Here is a 22,535-nt window from a genome sequence, read left to right on the forward strand (position 1 = left end):
AATGCTGAGCAGACTGATTTCAAAGGTCGAGCTGGCCGACGCTGGGCGCTTCTCGCGAGGCACAAGCGCATAGGGGCTCGGTATTTTCTTTTGCTATTTTTGCGAGCTCCTCACGCGTCGCAATCTTACGCGCAACCCTGGCCGATGCCGGGCGCTGCTCACAAAGCGCACGCTCACGTGCGCTCGGCCTTTTTTTGAATTTGTTCCTGGCAACGCAATACAGCATAATTAAACACTTAAAGATCTCTGCTGTTAAAATTTATCAGTTCAGTTGCACAAAGCTACCACAATAAAAAAGATTTTCACCTGACTGTGTTCTGGTTTCAATCGTCATTTTTCGGCTTTTTGCACCGGCATCAAGTGTTGTGAGTTGGAGAACTTCAAGTTGTCGTGTTTCACGACAGAACTGCATCTGGTTAATGAGGCATGACTTTATGTAAAGGGTAACCGATCGGTATACCGCGGAGGTACGCCCATAGGGTGTTTATTTGACACAGACAAACGCTCTTTCGGTTTTCATTTTGAAAAGTCACTAGCCGCGAAACTGTGCTAAGTTTGAAAGCCCCTGAGTGGCTCACCCACCATGCTGAGGTTGTTACACCATGAGTTGTTAATGAAAATTCTGAGGCCTTGGTCGCCTATGATGCCAGAACCAGCCCACCGCGCCTTCGACGCGATACGGACGTAGCCGCTTTCAGCGATACGCAACTGCCGAGCAACTCAATATAAACATGAATTTATAATCTAATTTTCTGGGTAAATAGTGTTACGTGGCAGCAGGACCCAGCTGAAAGGAATCATGGTAGATGATGAATGATCTATTTGCATTATGTCCGAGCGGTGATGACAGAGCGCGCGTAGGCTGTACACCAGTCCCTCCTTCGTCGTCGCTGTCGACATCGTTGTCGTGGATGATGGGCCATGGCCCCATGGGGTATTGCCCGCCATGTGTCGTGACAATACCAGCGAATAACTAAAACACCCAAGGTTCACTGCCGTGCGCTTACTTCAGCACGTGGAACTGCATCATGTTTACCCTTCACTGTGTATGTGCCGAGAAAGATATCCTTAATGCTTTTGTGAGAATGATACATTCCTGGGGTTTCTTGGTTGCTAGTTCTTGTTTTTAGACTGAGCGGGTGTTTCTTGAAGTTTGTTTTTTGGCAAAATTAGGTGTTTCAAGAGTTCATTTCGCAGTTTTTCTACAAAACTCGTAGTTAAATTTCGCGTCTTTCTTTACAATCTAAAGGCCTACATGTGACCACGAAAATACAACGAGAACACAACGAGAACATCAGAGCCGCATTTCGGTTGCCTGGAACGTTTGAAGGCACGCAATCATGTACACACAAGTACAGATAGTTTATCTGAAACCGATACGCCGACTGAAATCGCAATTGTTACCGCTATAGGTCCTAATACACAGAAAACCGACCAGTTTTAGGGCAGAATTCAAAGAGAATGCCCGTCCGCTCGTACAAGACATCCTAGTAAGCAAGGCCACATATAGGGTGATCTGCTTTTGTCTGACGTGGCATGACATGCAGAAACTTGAGTATCCTACTGCACAGTGTGCGCTTCATCACCGGGCTGCTTCGTCACACTAGCGCGGAAGAGCTTTAACGTTACGCTCCACTTCCCACTCTGCAGGATGCCATCCAGGCTCGTACAATGGAAACCAAGACCGCTGGCTGCTTTTAATGCAAGTCAGTGCTGTACTCCACCATGATGGCATCACACAACATTCGATCCAAGACCAAGCGTGAAAGACACTTGCTTCGGGATATATGCTCATTACAGACAAACACCCACTTTCTGAAAAAAACAAATGCTCAGCTACCCCTTGAGCTCAGAAAGAACGTTTTTCACCACCACCATCAGTGTCAGGCTCATCAACCTCTACGCATGCTGCCACAGACGCGTCTAATGTTGATACCACTGTGCTCCGACTGTTCCTTGGAGCAGAACTGTGGCTCTAACTACTGTTTCTGACGTTCTGCTGCTGCAGAACGTCAGAACCAGTGCCGATACACCACATGCGAGCCTTCAAGCATTCTGTGAATTTTAAAATACCGATCTGGAATGGCTTTCCGTTCGTAAAGGCGTTTTGGCAGGTTTGCAAAACTATGACTGGCCTTCCTCAGGCGCAATACGACAAAGTTTTTATATAAAGGTACCCCAAAAGGTTAATGGAGCACGCATTCGTGAAATTAGAATAATTTCTATTGTATGTGGCTGCCCCCAAAAATAGAATATGTACAGCCCGACTTTATTTTAGAATGACTTCCTTGAAAAGTCACTTAGAGGTTGCTGGCTAGGCACCTGACGAACCCGTGCTCCGTTTACTTCTGGGGGAACCTGTACACTAACAACGCCGATGCACTCCGGTGCCTTGTGGTTCCTTCACAACACCGCTAGACGCCCTATCTCATCAAGAAGGCGTGCAAGAACACACCCATTAAGTTAGTGTTTCGTGTAACGGTCCGCTGGATTCTCGTCTGCGCCGAGAACCCAGGCAACATGCGATCCTTCCAGTTGGCCAAGTTATCCAGTTATCCTCTGCAGACCGGAGTCATGCATGCGAATCCTACTACCTCGAGACGCTGTTATCGACTACTGTATGCGCCGTGAACGACGAAATCAGAACTCCAGCTGACCAATTCTAACGACCCTGTATACCCCTGGCCTCTTCCGAGCGCAAAAGTATTTTTCTTTTAATTTGGCGCCCTCCGCTTATGCCGTATTCGACCTCTGGAAACGCTGACGAAAGTTGAGAATGACCTCACTCGGGGCCACTTCTCATTTTAAACTGCTGAATTCCGAAGTCTGTACCCTGTGCTTGAGCTGTCACCAGAATATTGCTCCCGCGATAGCTCCCCTTGTGTGGGACTTCTTCGGTCTCAGTGCCCTTCGCACCTACTGGGTCTCGAACTGCCGGGACTGGATTCGACCTAAAGGGCGATTCAGACGCCAGGCTTCCTATTTCGGTTCGTCACCGAGGCTCCCAGTCAGGGAGGGCTTTTGTTCATCCCCCCCTTTTTTTTTACCTGTGGCTTCGACACATCCGTAATTAGTGCAGGTATTATTTCTGACTCCACTGCCAGTTCTCACTTGAAACTGTCGGATGACCAAGGCAGTACCGAATGCTTGCATTGGCGTAAAGCAATTATGTAAACCATCATCATCATCATCACATGCTATCTACGCCCACTGCAGGGAAAAGGCCTCGCCCATTAATCTCCAGTTATCCCGGTCCTGTGCTAACGGCAACCAATTAATTTCCACAAGCTTCTTGATCTCATCTGCCCAATTAACTTTCTGCCGCCCCCTGCCACGCTTGCCTTCACTAGGGATCCGCTGTGTTACCCCAACGCCGCCTGTATCAACATTGCCTGACGCGTCGCGCGCTTTTTAATGGGAAGGGTAGGGACGCTTAGTTCAGGCACTGATCCGCTATGTGGCGCGTGCCGGCGGACATCTCGCCTTACGTCACTGCTCGCGAGTCGCGAACGCTGCACCCACTTCTACGACGTGTGTCTGTCAGCTTGCCTGTTGGGCTTCAAGGGCCGTTTCGCTTACATCTTAGCGGCGACGGGGCGCTAGTTCTGTGGCGCACTGGGGATCTCGTTCAACGTGTCGCTCGCTTCATACTTGCTGGATTTTTCCAAAGATAAAGACGGAGGCCGACTGAAATAGTGTAAGAACATGCTGATTGTCGGGTAGACATATAGCTAACAGAAAAACGATATTTTCTGCTGAGGCAGCCATTATTTTACTGATATTTTTCTTTCTGGAGTATTGAGAGAAGAAAAACTTGCGTGCACGTTTTTTTGTTCAGGCGCTCACTTCTACGATTACTTTCCAATAATATCAAGTGCTTGAAAACTTCAGAAAATTACAGGAAACAAAAGGATAAGCAGCTGGGATCCCGCCACGCTGTCCGGGCGCTTCTACAGTACAGTCCTCAATTTTACAAGTGCGTACTGATGCGGACTGCGAACAGCGGGGTCAAAACAATACCTAAATGCGGAGGGGATAGAGGTGGGTGCCCCACTCAGAAAATTTCAGGGCCTGTGATCCGAGTAGATAAGCGGGCAAAGCCGGCATCAGCCTGCGGCAGCGCAAAGGATTTTGCTTCGTGACAAAGGAAGTTTTATCAGTGACAGACCAAGACCGACAGGCATGGTGAAAAACAAGAAGGTGTTGGAGCACCGCCTCGGGAACGCTAAACACACTTGCCACTATTTTGCATAGTTTCCGAGAAGCGGCGCTGGCTGGCGGACACGAACTTCACGCTGGAAGGCTACGGAGCGGGGAAGGGTAGGAGAGAGCAACAGGAGAGTGGCTATTTGGCCATTTTTCGCTCACGCGTTAGGCAATGTTTATACAGGCGGCGTTGGTTACCCTTAATGACCAATGGTTATCTTTCCTTCACTTTACATGCCCTGCCCACGTCCATTTATTCCCCTTAATTTCCACTAATATGTTCTTAACACGCGTTTGTTCCCTGATCCACTCTGCTCTCTTCTTGTCCCTAATGTTACACCTATCAACTTCCGTTCCATTGCTCGCTGAGTCGTCCCCAATTTAAGTTAAACCCATTTAGTGAGCCTCCAAGTTTCTGCCCCGTAGGTGAGTGCCAGTAAGATGCAGCGGTCATACAAGCCCCGTGTACATGGACGCGACGGGGGCGGGGTGAGTTAAGTGGCGGGTTCAGCTTACCTCGACGCGTCCGAGTTTATATGAACCCCGTCCACAGAATCGAGGTGAGGGGAGCGGCGGGGTTCAGGGAAAAGGGGCTACCGTATTTTCACGATTCTAACGCGCACCCTCTTTTGCTAAAAGGTAGCTTAATATTTGTGTGCGCGTTACAATCGGACTCAAAACCGAAATAGGCTTTAAAGCGGCCAGCAGCATTGCCATGCGCAACGGACACGAACTTGAAGTACCCGCAAAATCCAACTCAATCCAATAAAAACAATCCGTAAACACCACGTGAGTGAATTTCGGCGCACTTATTCCTCAATGGCATGCCGCATACCCTGGTCAGCTGTTGCACATTTTTTTTGCGCTTCTACTTAGCCCCTAGCGCTTAGAATTATGAAGATCAAGGCACTTGAAATCGCAAGAAGCTTCAGTGTTCCCCGCTATATATTTTATTTCCAGCAGCAGCTGGATAAGCAACCTTGTGAAGCACAATTCATTTTTGACTTCCAGAGCTGCATACGCCAAATAAAATCTCCCTCTTCCAGGTACGTGGTGTCATGTCTTTTCCATCTGCGCAGTACCGTCAGTGTCACTTTTTTTTCCCCCAATTTTCCTGCGCGAAGTTACCCGCGCGTTACGATTGGGGGCGCGTTAGAACCGCGCAAATACGGTATTCTGTTCCCCGCGGCCCGCCGACTCAGCCCGACGAGCGAGCTAACCCACCCCCTGCCTCCGAGTTGACTGGACTCGCCGCGACGGCTCTCTGACCCACCCCGTCCGCTTATACATGAGGGTGTCGAGTCCAAAAAACCTGTTTATTTCGACTCAACGCGCCCTCGTCGGGTCAATGTAAACGGGGCTACACTTTCTTCTTCACAGACAATGATAGGCTGCCATTCATTATCTGGGAATGCCTGCCGAATGCACTCCAACCCATTCTTATCCTTCTGATTATCTCTGCCTCATGGTTGGGATCCGGGGTCACAACTTGGCCTAGATATATTCGCTTAACACTTCCACTGCCTCGCCACCTATCTCAAATCGCTGTGCTGTCCCGAGGTTATCGGTCATTAGTTTAGTTTTCTGCATATTAATGTTCAGGCCCACGGTTCTGCTCTGTTTGTGTAAAGCACTTTGAGGTAAAGGAAAATCAAAATGTTGAGTTAAGCGGGTATGTGTGATCACTTTTAGGTTTAGAGGCTCGAGCAATATTTTGCAGGTGTAAGATATATCCGAGGCGGACGATTTGCAAAAGCAGCCTCTGTGGCGCCGTCAAGCGGCTGAGTGAACACTGCTATTCTTCGAGGACATTGTTTCCTGATTCCGCTGGATAATGCCAAGGGCTATTTCACGATCATTTATGTCCACTGAGTATAGGCAATAATACTGAAACGTTAAATGGGGAAGTAAGCTGGGGCAGCTGGTAAAATACACTCTTGTGATATCAGATGACCAGTCGCTCCTTCAGTATATCCCAGCGATACTTTTTAAGCATATTTTAGCGGTGTGCCAAAACTACGACGAATAATTTTACCGCTTTGCGTCTGAAAGCCATGGTGGAGAGATGCTTCTAGAAAATATACACGAGTAGCCTTAAGGGATGGGCAGGACTCCTAAGGTTAACTGTAGGCGTACAACTTTCCGTTTCCCAGAAGAGACCAAAACAAAACAAAACAGAATTTTTCTGAGGAAGGCATTAGTCCCACTCACGAAATTTAGGAAACTACAAAACGAATCGCCCTCAAGCTGTCGCTCTCAACCACCACGGCTGATGCAGGGACAGCCAGAAGCACACTTCATACGCATATATCGATAGACAACTGACCTGCCACCGGGAGCCTAGCCACAGCGGCATTGAAGGGTACAAGACGAAGCGCTTTCCTGGAATAGAATTTGCGAAATACTTGTTTTTCCACGTAAAACCTACCATAAGTGCCCGTGCATATGTGTCAGCCCATAGGTAAAGCTTGCACGAGAAGGAAAACATTTCCAGTGATTCTGACTTCTGCACACCTTTTAGATGCGACGCATCTCATTCACTCGCTTTGTCCCTGCATCCATCAGGCGTTGTTGTCGGCGTTGTCGGCGTCCACCCCTCCCCCATTCTCCTCGCCGCGCCAGCTGCGCTCTCCGCCGCTCACTCCCTCTCCTCTCCGATAGCGAACACTCTCTCGCGAGGGGCATTGGATTGGATTCGATTGGATTAGCTTGGCTTGGATTGGATTGGATTGGATTGGATTGGATTGGATTGGATTGGATTGTAACTTTGCGATGCTTCGCATCACCTCAGGGTTCCCCTCGGGAAGATGGTGTAATTTTTAAAGATTCCCCTTGGTAAAACGTAGCCGCACACCTGGGAGACGTGAAGAAATTTGTCATCCCTTATTCAAGAAAGCTGAGAGAAGCGCAGAAGCCGAACTTGCGTCCAAACTTCGCAGAAAGTGCGTCCAAAGGATCGTCACGAACGATGAACGAACCCTTGCGGCGATTTTTTGCACCCCCCGTAAGCGCGTGTATACCAAATGTACCCATACGCGGTTTATGAGCTGAAGGTATACTGTTGTAGTCCTTCATTACCGATGCGTGTATTGGCTTGTCTAGAATCATTCCTTTTACACGATTTTCAAGTATCCGTTTTGACACACTAGAATGCCGGTTTCACGCACGCACCGAGTGTCCAGAGATTTACAGAGGTTTTCGGTGGAGCAACTGGTCTGCAGAGAAATGCAATAGTTTTTTCACAGAATGCCATCGGTCCACTAAGAACGCTTTCGCTTTACAGAGCCAGTGTTGATACCGTATCTGCTCGCTTGTGTTCGATGTGAATTACGAAGTCTAGGACGCGGTCTCGCGCACGCGGGTGCTACCGGAACCCACCTATGCCAGGAGAAACCTCAAGGGAAATAAAATAGTGGTTTGAAGTCTAGTTCTGTGCGACTAACCTTTGTTTTTTCTCGTTATAGTATTATAACAAGGAAGGTGTATATGGTATGTAGTAAGGAAGGTGTCCCCTTTAAAATATTTATCTTGCTGACAGAAATCTCTCCAATTGCTACAGAAGACCAAACTCTGATGTGGGGAACATATTACTTCCCTAATCTCTTTTTACCTCCTCCCTCTCCCTACCATACATTTCTGTTTCAACATACAAATGGCATCGTGAAACTTACATATTTACCGTATATGCATCCAATCTTCTGTACATGGAGCCTCACCATCAATGGACCATGGCTTTTCTGATAGGCCGCTGCAAATAAACAAGTGATCGTCAATACTTTCCTGAATTTTCAAATGCAGTTTCGAATGCAGTCTCGAATGAAGGAAAAAACTGGCTTCGTTTCTCTTTCCTTCGCTTCAAATGTCATCGAAAGAAGATAGCCTTCTGCCGTTCCCGCCACTTACTTGCATCTGCTCTGTCTCCCGCGCCCACCTATCACACTCTTCCCCTCCTGTCTCCGTCCTCCCACAATAAACACTGTGGAGGTTTCCTGAATTCAGTTCTATCTCCCCGCTTTCGCACTGCTGCTGCGTCATCTGTTGGTACCTCTGGTGCTGTTGTGCTTGGCGGGCCAGCACCTCGAGCCCTTTTTGTATTTCCGTTTAAAAAAATTTTGTAATGCCATATTTATTTGTAATCCCAAAAAATCAAGACCCTGTCTTCTTTTAATAAAAAAAAACTTTTGTAGTAAGTTATGCATTTATGCTTTGTCTAAAATATACCTACTGCTTTTTTTTTTGCCGTACAATGTGGACAAGTAAGAAGCATGCTACAAGATTTCGTGGTTTGGAAAGATTTTACGTACGTATAAATATTGTTCAAGACTTTTTTCAGATGTTTTCCTTATTTTTTCACATATTTTAGATTGGTGGCTGCATCGGGGGATAGACAGACAGGCATTGATTACACGAGGCCGAGGACTGTAAATGAATCTGCTTCACAAAGGGAGACGACCAATATTTTCGCTTTAGGAACCCCGAACTATCTCCTTTAAAACGTGCTAGCAGTACGCTCAATTCAAGCCTGCGCGCTCGCCAATGAGCCGTTATAAGCGTCGTCAGCAAACCCGGGGGAAAGATGGTTCCAAGAAACAGGCAGTTTCAAACCGCCTTTCCTCGTTACAAAATGAATTCCGATCTGTCGAACCACTTCTGAGCACGGCGTACAAATTCAGCCTTTTCTCTGGTCAGGTAATTATGCACATTTTACAGATCAGTTCAGTGTCCCCTTCGATTTCGGCAAATTCTAGCAATCCTGAACGCCTTCGGGTTATTTTTCACAGCCACACCATGACCTTGATCCCTTGCGCACACTTTAGGCTATATTGAATGAAGGTTCGTGTCTGTGCTGTCCATCTTCCGCCACTCACTCGGGAAATAATTGGCGTGTTTACTGCCAGACAACCTATATGCAGGCAACGCACGACCTTCGCTCTCACTATGCGGGAGTCGACCGGGCCCTCTCTCCCATTGTAATTGGCGGCTCGTCGGGGAAAGGGCTTCGGTAAGAGCAACAAAACGGGTCGCCGCGCCGCCAAGAGGCCTCCGCTCCTTGAACCGGTTCGCACATATCAACAACGCAGCCCGCAGCCCTCGACGCCGTATTAGGCTCCAAGGGAACGAAAGCGAGGCTGCCTATTTCAGCGGGATGGCTAGAGACATCTCGTTACGTGAGAAGAAAGCTTACGTAGAAAGCCTTGAATAAATAGAAAAGAAAAGTGCGCAAGAACAACAGCAACACGGAAATAGAACCTGCCACTAGTGCCACCCCGTCCGGCGGCATTCTCCTATTCAGCTCTCCAAGTGGAGAGACTGAAAGAGCAGGAAGCCCAGAAAGAGGAGTTTGCATGAAACTATTCCGCATGGGCTTGAAGGCCGCCTATTATCGAAACGTTGGGAGAAGGCCGCACGTAGCCGACTCCACGGTACGGCTTCTCGAAAGCGTCCGCGCCACAGCGACGTGGTGTTAACAGGCCTTGAGATGCATCGAGGGCGCTGTCGTCTGACTACTAATACACTCACGTTGCTTAAAAGCTGGTGACGCTTACAAATTCGGTCCGACAGGATGCCTCAGCGACGGATAACTTTAGCGCTTGTCATTATTAAACTAAAAGGGCATTGCCACTGGGTGGCGTTTACACGAAGTGTTTTACCCTCGCCCCAGCTGAGCGAGCCGAATGCAACTGCCTAGCTTTGGCCGTGCAGCAACAAGGCGTGACAGCGACGGTTACGCTCTTGAGAGCCCGCGGAACAGAAATGTTAGCACTTCCGTAGACACTCGGCTTCCGGGGACGTAAGTCGACATCAAATAGTAGCCATTGTTAACACAGGGATCTAATTGTTACCTTTGAAAATTGCAAACCTGTGCAGCCCAGTGACTTATTGTTCTTCGACGAGCCCCCCACTCGGCTGGATTACGTGGACAGTTAACCGGCCTCCAGGCATGGCATGGTAACCAGGAGACTTACGACTTCCAACTGCAGAGAACCTTCAGGGTCGTCGCGTCTAAGACAACGGTAAGTAAGTCGACGGGCTATATTTTTGTATCTGCTGCCTGAACGAACCGCCTCTGAGCGATCTTTGATTTGTGGTTTCGCGTTTACATCAAGCGCTTAAAACGTAATTACTTAACTCAAGTTTTCCCTACTCACTTTTTTTCCTGACTCCAGTGCCATGCTGAAGAGGCTGAGGAAATTTTAGAAAATTTATACATACGGAAACATTTCTTTGCTCCGGCAAGCAGTCCTCTTTTATTAGGACTCTTAGAAAAACGAGTTCTTGTACGTACAAATACGTGTTCAATTAAATCACTGCCGCTAATGGCCGCATCATGAACGTGGACTGTTGAGTTACTGCGGTACCACAATGCGGGCCCAGAGTGGAAGTATGCAGATGAAGGTGAAAAAATGATTTCGAAATAACCCCATGTCATTAGTTTAAATCACTCAAAAAACGATTTTTCCACCAGGCTTGACGGCCTCCCAGAATAAAAATGGCATACTATCAGAACGCACCACGTGTCAGTGAATCGTCCGAATACTTAGGTGCCACATGGTGATGTTTTATTAAACCTGAATGCAAATTGTTATTATAATAATTTATAATACGTTAAATATGGCACAATTATAGCTTATTTCTTTCGATGACATTGAGGTGCTATGTGAAGCATAGCACGTCACTATTGCCACCATAATATGTTCTCCTGGCATATTCGGGGCCACAAAACATAATTGGAGAACCCCTACACAGAAAATTCGGCCGAAATCCCTGCGAACGTTGTGTATAAACTGCGGTCTCTCACGGCTGTGACGACACCAGCGGGCTTGCTGAGGGTTTGTAATTTTTTGCTAATTTCATTCTGCCGTTTTATTTTTTTTTTTTTTGTGCAGGTAAATTTTTTTTTTTAAATTGCGCTAAGGAAATAATAAATAAACATCTCCGTCACCGCGCGGGTCCCATTGAGCAACCTTCGTGGCGGTGAGTGGTGACGCCATGGATCAGGAGCTCCCATGCATAAGCTGTGCACCAGAGCAACAATGTTTATTTATTTATTCAAAGTACCTTACAGGACCAGCAGGGCATTGTGTAAGCGGTGATATATTTATTTGGTGGAGTTATATAAACCGCAAACAGGCACCCTCCGATTCCTGGCCCCGCTCTGGCCATCAGGCTCCCGAACTTACTCGAAAAATCATTTATACTTCCAACCCTTATTCTATGGACGTGGACCACGTTCAAATTAATTCTATCCGTGAGCGCTATTCATCCGTTAGAGGCAGATATATCCAGGCATCATAAGCTTACAAAGTTGGCACTCCAAAAGGCTTTTAAACTAAGTGATCAAAAAGTACGTACATTTTATTTCCAAGACTGCTGGGGTTGCACCCGCAGTCTAACGTAACAAATATGGGTGCGATGCGCATTTGGAGTTTTTTGAACTGCAGTGGCTAGCATGTACTTCCTCTGTACACTCCGTGTTTCATGCATCCGGATGCACATCCGTACGTCGGCGCGCCACAGCATCCCTTTCGTCATCCTCACCATCATCACCATCATGGCCTCATCACTGATTTATGGTAGCAGATAAGTGGGAGACCCGTTCCGTACCTTAGTAAAGAGCAAAACGAAGTCAGCAGGCACGTAGGCAAACCATGAAGTGAAATGGAGAGTGGAATGATGATCCTTGTACTCAGCAAACGTAATCGTATGTGAAGAGACAGCTGGACGAGTTAGTGAATGTTCGTACTCGAAAAAATCCCGCGAAACACCGGGACAAGAAACACAGGAACGGCGGGACGTAGCTTGTCCCGCTGGCTCGCGCGCTTTTTTCAAGGCTGTAATGAAATGTGCTTTTCTCTTTACCAGCCCGAGTAGCTTTAGGGAGACAAGGACGTGAGTGTTTGCGTGTGTGTGAGAATACTACCTTATACCCTGTTCCCATTCGTTTGTGAAAGTTTCAATCAGAAGAGTATTATCCCTGACTTTTTGAAAGCGGTACTTGTGCTTTTGCGAACCATCAACACTGAATCATAAACCGTAGCCCCATACACATGTTTTTTTTTTTTTTTTGAGGTGCAGAAATAAGGTAAAACACCGATTCTACCACGCCAACAAGAAAATCACAACAAAGTGTTACGAAGTTCCCGACATAAGCCTTCAGGTGGGTGACATATTTTTCGTTACAACTTTATAGCTTTAGGCACAAAGTACTAAAGTGACATAAAGGTGTTCGACCAACGGCAACTATTCCAGGAAACATTGCTACGTTATTTTGGGGCACGAAAATACGCGTGCGTTCAAAGAGGCTTCGAATTTGTTTTAAACAAGGCGCAGAAATCACCGCGGAACAAAAAAGGCCGCGTATTTGCTCCTGTCGTTGCTAATGTCGACGAAAGACGATCGTCGATTGGCGCCGCTGCCAAGTACATGCCTTCCTTCTCTTTCCCGCTCACCTCTCATGCTGTTTTTCTTCCGCCTCGTTCCTCCCAAGTTAACGTGCTAGAGGTTTGCTCAAGTCAATTTAAATTTACCGCGTTCCACTGCTCCAAGTCAGGTGCCTCGATGCCAGCGCTGCCGTACGGTGGATACGCGCGTGAATTGAGACACTCTACTACAACGTTTATAGAACCACGTTGCCCTGCTCCACGTGCGTTCCAAGCGGAACGTGCATCCTGTCTAGTAGAACCTTTCGTTGCTGTTGCCGTTTCGTTGCTTAAAATGCCGTCTGCAGCTATAGTGGTGCGGGCAACAGCAGGCGATGGTTTTCTGAAGTTGATGTAGTATTTAATTTCCTATCGCGAACACCAAGGATCCATGAATGTTTTTAATAAATGAAAACTGCAAATGTCACATATGTGTTGATTTTCTGCCTTATATTTACGTAATGTTTTCCTCTAGTTCAACAACGTTGACATGTATAAATATTGACACCGAACTTAGACGTTCAGGTTTGGCTGTGGGTATATAAGACTATTGCGCAGCTTCGGTTTCACTCTGGCCGGATGGCTGAATCGAGTCACAGACAGACAGCCATGCAGACAGACCAAACGTTCCGTGTTTAAGTAGCCCAAGAAAGGCTATCGTCTTTAAAAGTACAGTTGGAGATCGCTTTAAATGACCTTGGCGCACTCAGCACCTTCTCCGACTGTCGTCGGTGTTCTGGGCACCGTACCAAATATTTGCTGCCGGCGAACCGGTCGTAAGATATGCATGTAGTCAGAGCCTTGAACACCGTCTCCGCACTTCTTTATCTTTCCGACATTTGTAGATCGACCATTCAATTTTCACAGGTGCAAGCGGTCTGTTTGTTGAAGGTCATGCGTTTGTTGTCGTTTCATGAACTTTTTTTCTATGTTGTTATTCTTCTGTCTGTGACAAGTAAAAATGGGTGCTTTCTACCTGCTAGGATTCGCTCGAATATATCTGCAAGTAAAATCCTCGAGCAGCCGACGCCCTGTTTCAGCACGTTGGCTAGAGCTACCATAATCGAAAAGTCGCGGTAAAGTGTGTTTTTCATGGAAGTGTTTCCTTTCTATCACATGTCACATAGAAAACACAGTTTTTTTTTTTTAACTTCTTGCACGTCTCCTTTTTCGGTGTTACTACCAATATTATCGATCGTAAAGAATTACCAATCAAGCAAAAAAAAAACACCCACAAACCCCAAAAAATTAAAAGATCAACTCTCTCTCCGCCTTCGCCTAATGGTCCACATATTGGTTCAGCAACTGAAACTTCTCCCCACCTCTTCAGTTTCAAAATATCTCGTCATTTCTACTTTACAAAACCCCGAAGAGGACTCTGTGCAAAGCCAGTGTAACTCAGAATGCCATTAAAGACACCACGAAGTTTTGTAATTTAAAGAAGCAATACACATTTCACACAATACGACGGATTGTTCGACCAAGAAAAGCTACCCGTGAGGGTACCACCACCGTTTCCCGCCTCCTTCTATGTCTCAATGAAAAAAAAAAGCATTACCACAGTCAGCGCTTGCGGTGCATGCGCTTGAAGCGCGGGTGACTACAATGAGGGTAGTTGGTGCGAAACCCATATCGTGTACTCTTTCAAATACGATAGTCTTGCTTGAGCTACCCAAGCGTTGAAATTCTGCTACGTCTGTTTTCCACTATATTAAGCCAACCAGGCAAGAGTTGAAACAACATTTTGATCAAGGCGTATACATAGGCTTGATCTTTCCAAACAACTAAACGTGCAGCGTTTTATGCGTCGCACGCCATGATTGGCAAGCAGAAAAAAACTTTACGGACATGTGAGCCAAAGCATCAATACTTACATAACTGACAGTAACAGCTCTTTATTACAACAAACGTGGGATTGATGTTTGCGGTAGCAACTAAATAAAGTGATAAAAATGCTGTCAACCACGGACGAGATACAGCAAAATCTAAAAGACATGTCTTTGAGCTGTTCCAGTAATAATAATAAAAAACATTGTCTGAATAAATGCGAAATAAATCTAGTTGAGCGACCCTTAATTTGCATTCGTCTTGGAAAGAGAATGAAAGGAAAGCAAAGGGTGAGGATTAGAGGGAGAGAAAAAAGAGAGGAGTGTTACTTAACGGGGGCGGTCGAAGACCATCGCCTTTCCACAACATTTGCACGAAGAAAGCAACCAAGCGGTCAATTCTATTCCATACATATTTACACTTTTGTTTATTTTTATTTCTCTCCCAAACTGGTCAAAATGCCTTTTGTATTAACCCGTCTCTTGCATCACGCCCTGAATGAGCTATGATATTCAAGCTCAAGAGGAACTTGGTAGCTGTTAGCTGACGGACCAATCTGTAACCTACTAATTGATATTTTATATTCTGTTTTAAAGCGAAGCTTTCAGCCTCTCACTGATGTCGTCCGTCGTCCATCCAGAACGCACCGAGCGAAAGCCAACTCTTTCTGAAGATGATTATGATCGTGGGAAAAGGAAAGAAAAACCAAAACGCATTCCGTGGTCGCAACGAAACTTGGGTTTCTGGGGTTATGATGCCGACTGCACCATTCGGGCAGGGTCGAAGCGGTTTGGATTTGGAGAGGGGTTCATGAGGGGCAAAATTAGAAGATGCACCGCTCCGTCTAACGGCAACGATGCTTGTGCGCTAGGGAGCGCCACGGTATCCCCTTATCACTAAAGCACTAGAGAGCACAATCGCAGTTCAGTCAACAGTCTCGATAAGAAACAGGTGGTCGCCTTTGGGTTGGTTCGTTCGGTGTTGCACTTGATTTCGAAAAGCTGAGCGCTCCCCCATTGTCGTCATTGCGACAGAGACGTAGTTGATGTATTGCAAAGATTCGCAACGCGAAGTTTCCGCTCTGAGCCTGCCGGCTTGCGCGAGCAACCGCCCACTTAGACCCGGTTCCATAGTTCTAGCGATCTTTCGCTCCAGTGTTTTTGTTCCGCGTATGGAACGCCCGCCCGCACCACACGTTTCCCATCCCACCTTGCAACTATGAACTTGTGATGCCAGCATGCGAAGGACGGAGGGTGAACAAGCGTGTCTGTTGGCGGGACATATTTTATTTATTTATTGAAGCAAAGCTTTACTATTTTCATCCGACGGTTTTCCGGCCAATCCGCAATTTCACCTTTTGACCGCAGACACACCTCCGGTGACACGCCTCTCGAAGCGCATCGCGTGATTCGCCGGGTCCACTTTCGCCGCTGCGCACAAGCCCCGTTTTTTAGTCGTTCTACTCTGTACGAGCGACGGGTGCCGCCGCGGTTGCGGCCGATCAGCTGATCGGTAGTCGACCACCCCCGCGGCCTCCCAAGCACGCGCTTCGGGGTCGTCTCGGGCTACTTGACTCGTCTCGCGCCCAGCGGAGAAGAACGGTGCGTTCGCCCCGGCGAACGCCGCGTTCGCCGGGCCTCCTTCTGTGAGCGTTGCACTGGACCGAACAGCTTTGAGCCGTGGTCGACAATACAGCTACATCAAAGGTTAACCAAACGAATCCAAGGCTCAACCAGACTAAGCAAAGCGTGTGCTTCGCATATCCAAAGTCGCCTGAGCTAAGCCGCAGTCATTTTATTTATTTATTTATTTATTTTTATTTTTTTATTTATTTATTTATTTATTTATTTTTAAATGCAGAGCATTTCTTTAACTCACGATGTCACCCGGCGTTGGCATGCCTCGGCATCCGCAACAGCCGTTCCAGGTGCGCCCTCTCCTCCACTCCTCCTCTCCCGCATCACGCTAACCTCCTCGCTCTCAACAACAGGTCCGCACCCCTCCCCCTACACTATATAAAAAAATAATACCGGCGCCTGGTTTCGATCCCACGACCCTGCGGGCGGAACGCAAGGTACATGGTGCTCTACCCAGTGCGCCACAAAGCAGACACAGAATGGAAGGCTACGAACGCGCCTTATATCCTTGACTCATTCAAACTACGTCAAGAAGCTGCTGATACAACGCATTCACTACCTGTGGGCGGAACGCGAGGTACATGGTGCTCTTCCCACTGCGCCACAAAACCGACACAGAATGAAAGGCTACGAACGCGCCTTATATCCTTGACTCATTCAAACTACGTCAAGAAGCTGCTGATACAACGCATTCACTACCACGAACTCCCCAAACACTAAACGTTAACGCAATACACCCACCCCCTATGCGACGCATTTACTCGAGTCCCCCTCGCGGGGAGATGGGCCCTTTTTTTATTTATTTATTTATTTTGGGCGATGATGCGTGTCGTCTCACCAATCGCACCAATGAGGTTATAGAGCAGATTATAGAAAGGCCTTCCTATAGCGGTGCAGTAGGGAAACAATATAAAGGAAAAATTAGGAACACGACACATGCTTGTTAGGGTCGGCGAAGATGTTTCCTGTATTTACGCAGACCAGTATTTGAATATTTATCGAATCCCGGTGCGCGTTTTTCAAATATGGCCCGTTTAGATCCATGCTGTTGGTTCACTCATCACCTATGCAGATCCTGCTCGATATTTTCTGGCGTTTTATTTGAAACAAAACAGCACCAACTTACGTTCCACCACCCTTCTACGAGAGCAGCTGTTCCGTAACTACGGGAACCACGTGCAACTGCTCAACGGGAAAAACTTGGCAATAAAGATATAGTGGCGCCACACGTGTACAGCGGCGCAGCCGAATCGTGTACTCGCATTTTCATCCAGTTCAAAGAAAGACTGTATTCGCTCCGAACAGTCGATTACTGTCAACCTTTAAGCACGGTTGTCTTTTGTTTATGTACTCGCTTATGTTATCCAATAAAGTGAAATAAACTTGAACTTGAACGGTAACTATTTACGCGCGCTGAAGCAACTTTCTGTGGCCGAATTAACGTAACCCTATATGCCTCCACTGAGCTCATACACAGGCCATGGCGCATGGAAAGAATCTTTGTTCATTGCGTGGTTGTTGTAGCCGGTTTTCAGGAACGAGGCAGCCTCCCTTTCTGTCCGCTTCTTTTTCTCACTTTTACTATCAAATGACAAATGAAATGAGCGTCGGCCACCCCATTTTTTATGTGCAGGTATTATTTGAATATAGTTCGCAGCGTGGGTCTCTCAAAAGAGCGTGGCAGCCGCTACGTAGCAGCGATTGCCGAAGAAAGCCGTTTTTTTCTGGCAGTAGGACCAGCAAGTGCAAAAGGACAGGGGCAGACGTTGGAGGTGTGGGTGGCCCATGGTCTGCTCGTCGCCGCAGCCGTGACAGGTTTACTCGAAATACTTTGTGGTTGATGAATGAAGCGGCGATCGTCAGGTAATCAATGATGACACTAAAATTTCCCGTGGAATCCATTTGCACAAATGGAGTGTTATATCCTCATCAGTCCGTTTCGTCCTTCTGTGCCTGAAGTACTTGTGTGATTTATTTGAGAATAGTGACATGCCGACCATTCTCAACCACAAATTCTGTAAAAATAATCGTTCGGGAGCCCAGGAATTTATTCTGGTTTAGTCAACGCTAAAGCAGTGGAGACTAACGGCCGCACGTGCGCTTTAATTACATCACTGTCAGTTTCTCTTCGCGCCTATTTTGTTTCCTCTCTCTTACACAGACTAATCACGAATTATAAACACAGCTTCCTCGTTCTTCCTCAGGGGTGTAACTTAAAGCAATTCAGACTTAGTGCACTTCTACATCATCGTAGAAATGCACTGGTGAAACTTCAAGTATCTAAAGAGTCCAGCACTTTCAGCTGGATGTTTTTGGTTCAGTCGGTCGCCAGGTCAGTCAGGCACTCCTCTTTATAGATATGGATTCGCACGTTAAAGTGGCCTTCAATGTAAACACAGTCCTAAAGTATTTGTGTAGCGTGGTGCCTCATGCGACAGATATTCCTTGTCAAGCATCGATTGAACGAAAATTGTCACAACATGAAACCATTTTGTTAAACTTCGCTCAGTTGACGCAAGTGCGCTAGAGCATGCGTGGGTGGTAGGTGGTAGATCTTCACACGTTTAAACAAAACTGAGAACATGTATTTAACGTGCATTGCCATACCAGCTTCATTTGTTTTTTTTCTTTTTCACATTTTTTGGAGCTTGGGAAAAGGGCTCGCAATTTTCTGCATTGGCGTTGTTCACACGAATAAACTAACCACATGCTCTCAGACACTGATGAACCAACTTCGCCGTCGAAGCGTGCCGGAACATGCCAAGCCTTCTACCAGTTTCAGTAAGAGAATCCTGTTAGGAATTCCTTCATCCCAGAATTTCTCGTGCTCCTTAGAAACCGAGGCCAGCGTCCAGTTTATGTGCAGTGAAACAGTGACCCGCGACGAATGGAGTATATTCGCTGTTATAGCGGTAGTTAGAACTAACGGTGTACGTGCTCGAGCAAAAACAGAAAACGCGGCTGGCATAAATAACACCGCTCTCCGTACCAAATTATCATTCTTGGGATGTGGAGCCATGGTGTGGGGCAGTTGGTTTGGTTACATGAGCAGTCAATGCAGATTTACAGACTTTTCACAAAGGAAGTCTGTTGATCTGGTATTTTCGGATTAGTATACTGTGTTCTTCCAACTTATATTTGCCTAAGATGGAATAATGTATCGCCAGAGGTTTCTGAACAGGCCGTGAATGCCAAATATTTGCTCAAGCCAAGCCGCACTACATATGTCCGTTCACCGATACTTCCACCGGTCCCAGGTCTGGCTTGAATGTCGGAAATTGACCATAAAGTACTTCCCTTACTGTTTTTTTTGTGGGTTGGGGTAAGTGCACGCCACCCCAAACAACAAAACAACAATTCACGCTTTCCTCCACCTGCTTTTTGTTATATTTCAAATTACAACCGTACGCGGGGCACGTGCGGCCCAATGCACAGCGCACAATGTTGAAAAAAGAGGCATGGCAAAAACCATTGTTACCATATATTTGCCTTCATTGCTTCTGACTATTTTGTTGTAACTCTTTAGTTTCCCATCCTACAAACCGTTGCACGGCTGTTCACGAACTGCACTCCCTTTCTGCAGCCTGCCTTCCTGAAACTTCTCAGCCATGCCCAGCGGAAGGCGTTTTCTCCGGGGATGGAACGGCTGCGCCCACGTGCCGCAGCACGGCCCCGACAGCATCCACAGCTGGCTCATAGCCGGTAAGGCGCACGTCCTCCTAACGACTGCACCCGTGCGGAGCATGTGATGCCTTTGTTCGTGATCCGGCCTCGAGGTACAGGTGTTGCGGCCCCCGGGAGTACGTACGGCACGCTAACGACAAGATAATAACTGGCCTCCGCGTTGCGGAAGATGCAACCCTTGGCCGTGCCATTAATGCTCGCAAAGTGGGATGCAGGAGGGGTGAGGAAGCGGGAGTAGCTCGTACATAATTCTCAAGAGGAGCTCAGTGGGAGTAATGGAGCCTGCAGAGGTGGCCAAGCATACAAAAATTAACAAATGACGGCTCTCTGTAACTCTCATCCGGTCAGTCCATGTCCTTTAATTGTTTGCAAGCAGTGATGGGCTGCACCAGGTAACAGAAGGGAGTAAATCTGGTCACGAGTACTTATATATCGACTGTTGTAACAAACAAAATAGCAAATTAATTCCCGCATCCGCTATTAAATATCCACGGAAAACTACAGAAGTTTAACTGGTACAGTAAAGCTGGCCAAGGATTGACCCCACTTGAATGCGGTTTTCCCATGATTCACGCCGGGATCTATTCTTAACAAGCCATCTATGGGACTAGCAGACTACACAGACGGAGTTGTTAAACCACCATCATTCTGAAACTTCCGATATTTGCGGTAAAGAAATATCGTGTTTATTTTGGCAAATTTAAAGCTCAATCAGAATTCGTACAACTTGTTTTAATTGTGTGTGTTTTTTTGTCAAACGAGATGAAAGTGATGTTTTCAAACTCAGTTCCCGTCCATCCTTCCGTCCGTCCGTCCGTCCGTTCGTCCTTTTTCTGTCATTGCACTTAGGGCACCTTCCTAGGCACTCTGAAGTGAATTCAACAAGCACTAATTAGACGCTGCAGTGCACAGTTAACACCATTTAACCAAATCAATGAGTGTTCTTCGATGTGTAGAACTTTAGTAGATCCGCAAGCGGTGGGACAAAAAAAACACTCTCGGCAGTTTACTCTAAGTACGTGATACTGGTTTGCAATGTCTTTTTGGTGTGTGCTACTTTCGCCTACATAGCATTCCTTGTATAACAAGCTTCTTCTTTCAATTACTGCTGGTTGTTATCGACTCCCTGTGTGTTGATTAAAAACCTGTGCCTGTGCGAAAATTCGCCAAGTCTACACATCTTGTCCTACTAGTGTCGCCTATGCCAGGGAATAGGTAGGGTACATTTTACGAGGGAAACAAGGTTCGAAGGGCGGTTTCTGGTACAAAACAGGGCTTAAATCAGGCCGTAAAACTTCTCAATGATCTCCGCATTGTAGACTTTATACTGCTAATGTAATTAAGCAGTATTTGCACTTCGCTTCAGTGTACCGCTCGGCCAAAACGCATAATTAGCGATTCCGCCCATAGCTGCTAAACAATGGGCTTGTGCCTCTGTCCGCTTCCTTAAGCTATCCGACCGATGCAAGAATAAAGCTGTTACTATTTTCCCATGGTGTGTTCCACTACTAGCTGCATTACCCAATAAACCACCGCATGTGCACAGCTACGTTTTGAAAATTACATCAGAATTCCACCGTGAAGCATGATCCGCCTGAATATTTTTAGAGAACAAACAGCAGTTCGACAACAATAAACTCCTATGACCTCTTCACAGGGAAACAATAATTCCAGTTAATTCCCAAGGTTTTGTGGCGACAGAGCTGCCCCTTTCGAACCTGACCTGATGCACGCGCAGTGACGATTAGGGCGGTGCATGCAAATTCGCTTTCGTGAGTTTTTTTCTATTGCGATGCAAGGATCTCAGCTTCCTAGTTCAGCTTTTCGTGCGCCAAGTGTGCGCACCCTTAGGCAAGCGGGAACAAAATAAAGACTAAAATACGGCCGTGTGTCTTCGCGGGCAACCGTTCATCTTCAAGGGGAGTAATTGTGGCAGCGTGTGCGCCGTGCGCACAAATGCGGACTATATGTTAGTCTATGCCGACCTATAGGTGGTAACGGGAAGCCGAGACGCATGCATTTAGTCTCTTTGCTGCGTCCTTGATCCCCTGATATGTCGTCACCGTTGCCCTTTCGCGCGTATGTCTGTGGACAGTTTTAGGTTATCAAGACACAAGCCTTTGCAGTCAGTGGGTCCCTTGCATTGTGCCACGGGAGAAAATACCAATGTTGATTATTAGAAAACCGCTTAGGGGTAATCGAGCGGCGGTTAATGGCAAGAAGCGGCGAAGCGCGATGGAAAAAAGCTTCTCGGTGAGATTATGTTACTACGTTGTGTAGCATACGATTCGCGCAAGGTTATAACAGCCAATCAAATATTTTCAGCGTGTCAGCAAACACTAGTGAAAAGAGTAAACCTTGATCACAAAGCGTAATGAATATGTAAATGTTTAACCGACGAGACAAACGCATTAGTTGCTGATGACAACTGCAAATTGAAAATGCTCGCTACACCTAAGCGTCTTGAAGTTATCTTTTGCTTTACACTCGGTACGTAATTGCATTGTGCAGTAAATAGCTGCAGTAAATAGCTGCAGTAAATAGCTGCATTGTGCAGTAAATAGCTGCAGTAAAATCCGGTTGCATCTCCCAATCCCGATCGTCTAGCAACCCCAACTAGAAGAATTCAGGCTAAGCAACACCGAATTTGGTTTCGCCTACGCAGGAAAATAAGGTCTGTTTCGCTATTCTGACGCTCATACAAACTACCGCTGTCACATGGCATACCTTGAGCACTTAGCCTATGCAGTAAACACTAAGA

At 46.8% G+C, this 22,535-nt stretch overlaps 1 protein-coding gene across 4 annotated transcripts in view; it reads left to right on the plus strand.

Moving 5' to 3' along the window:
- The window catches only part of LOC144146850 (monocarboxylate transporter 12-like), a 77,742-nt gene that overhangs the window by 41,089 nt on the left and 14,118 nt on the right, over positions 1-22,535 (plus strand). The window contains exons 1-4 of one of the 4 annotated variants that reach the window (XM_077678795.1): positions 9,593-9,997; positions 10,075-10,220; positions 12,283-12,364; positions 19,674-19,792. In XM_077678795.1, the coding sequence (XP_077534921.1) occupies positions 19,699-19,792 (94 nt within the window). In that variant the 5' untranslated portion in view covers positions 9,593-9,997; positions 10,075-10,220; positions 12,283-12,364; positions 19,674-19,698. Of the gene's footprint in view, positions 1-9,592; positions 9,998-10,074; positions 10,225-12,282; positions 12,365-19,673; positions 19,793-22,535 lie in introns of those variants that run through there. The other 3 variants (XM_077678796.1, XM_077678793.1, XM_077678794.1) reach the window with 3 other exon arrangements.

This window comes from Haemaphysalis longicornis, unplaced genomic scaffold (genome assembly GCF_048455015.1).
Source record: "Haemaphysalis longicornis isolate Haplotype H1 unplaced genomic scaffold, Haemaphysalis longicornis Haplotype H1 scaffold_7, whole genome shotgun sequence".
Lineage (NCBI taxonomy): Eukaryota > Metazoa > Arthropoda > Arachnida > Ixodida > Ixodidae > Haemaphysalis > Haemaphysalis longicornis.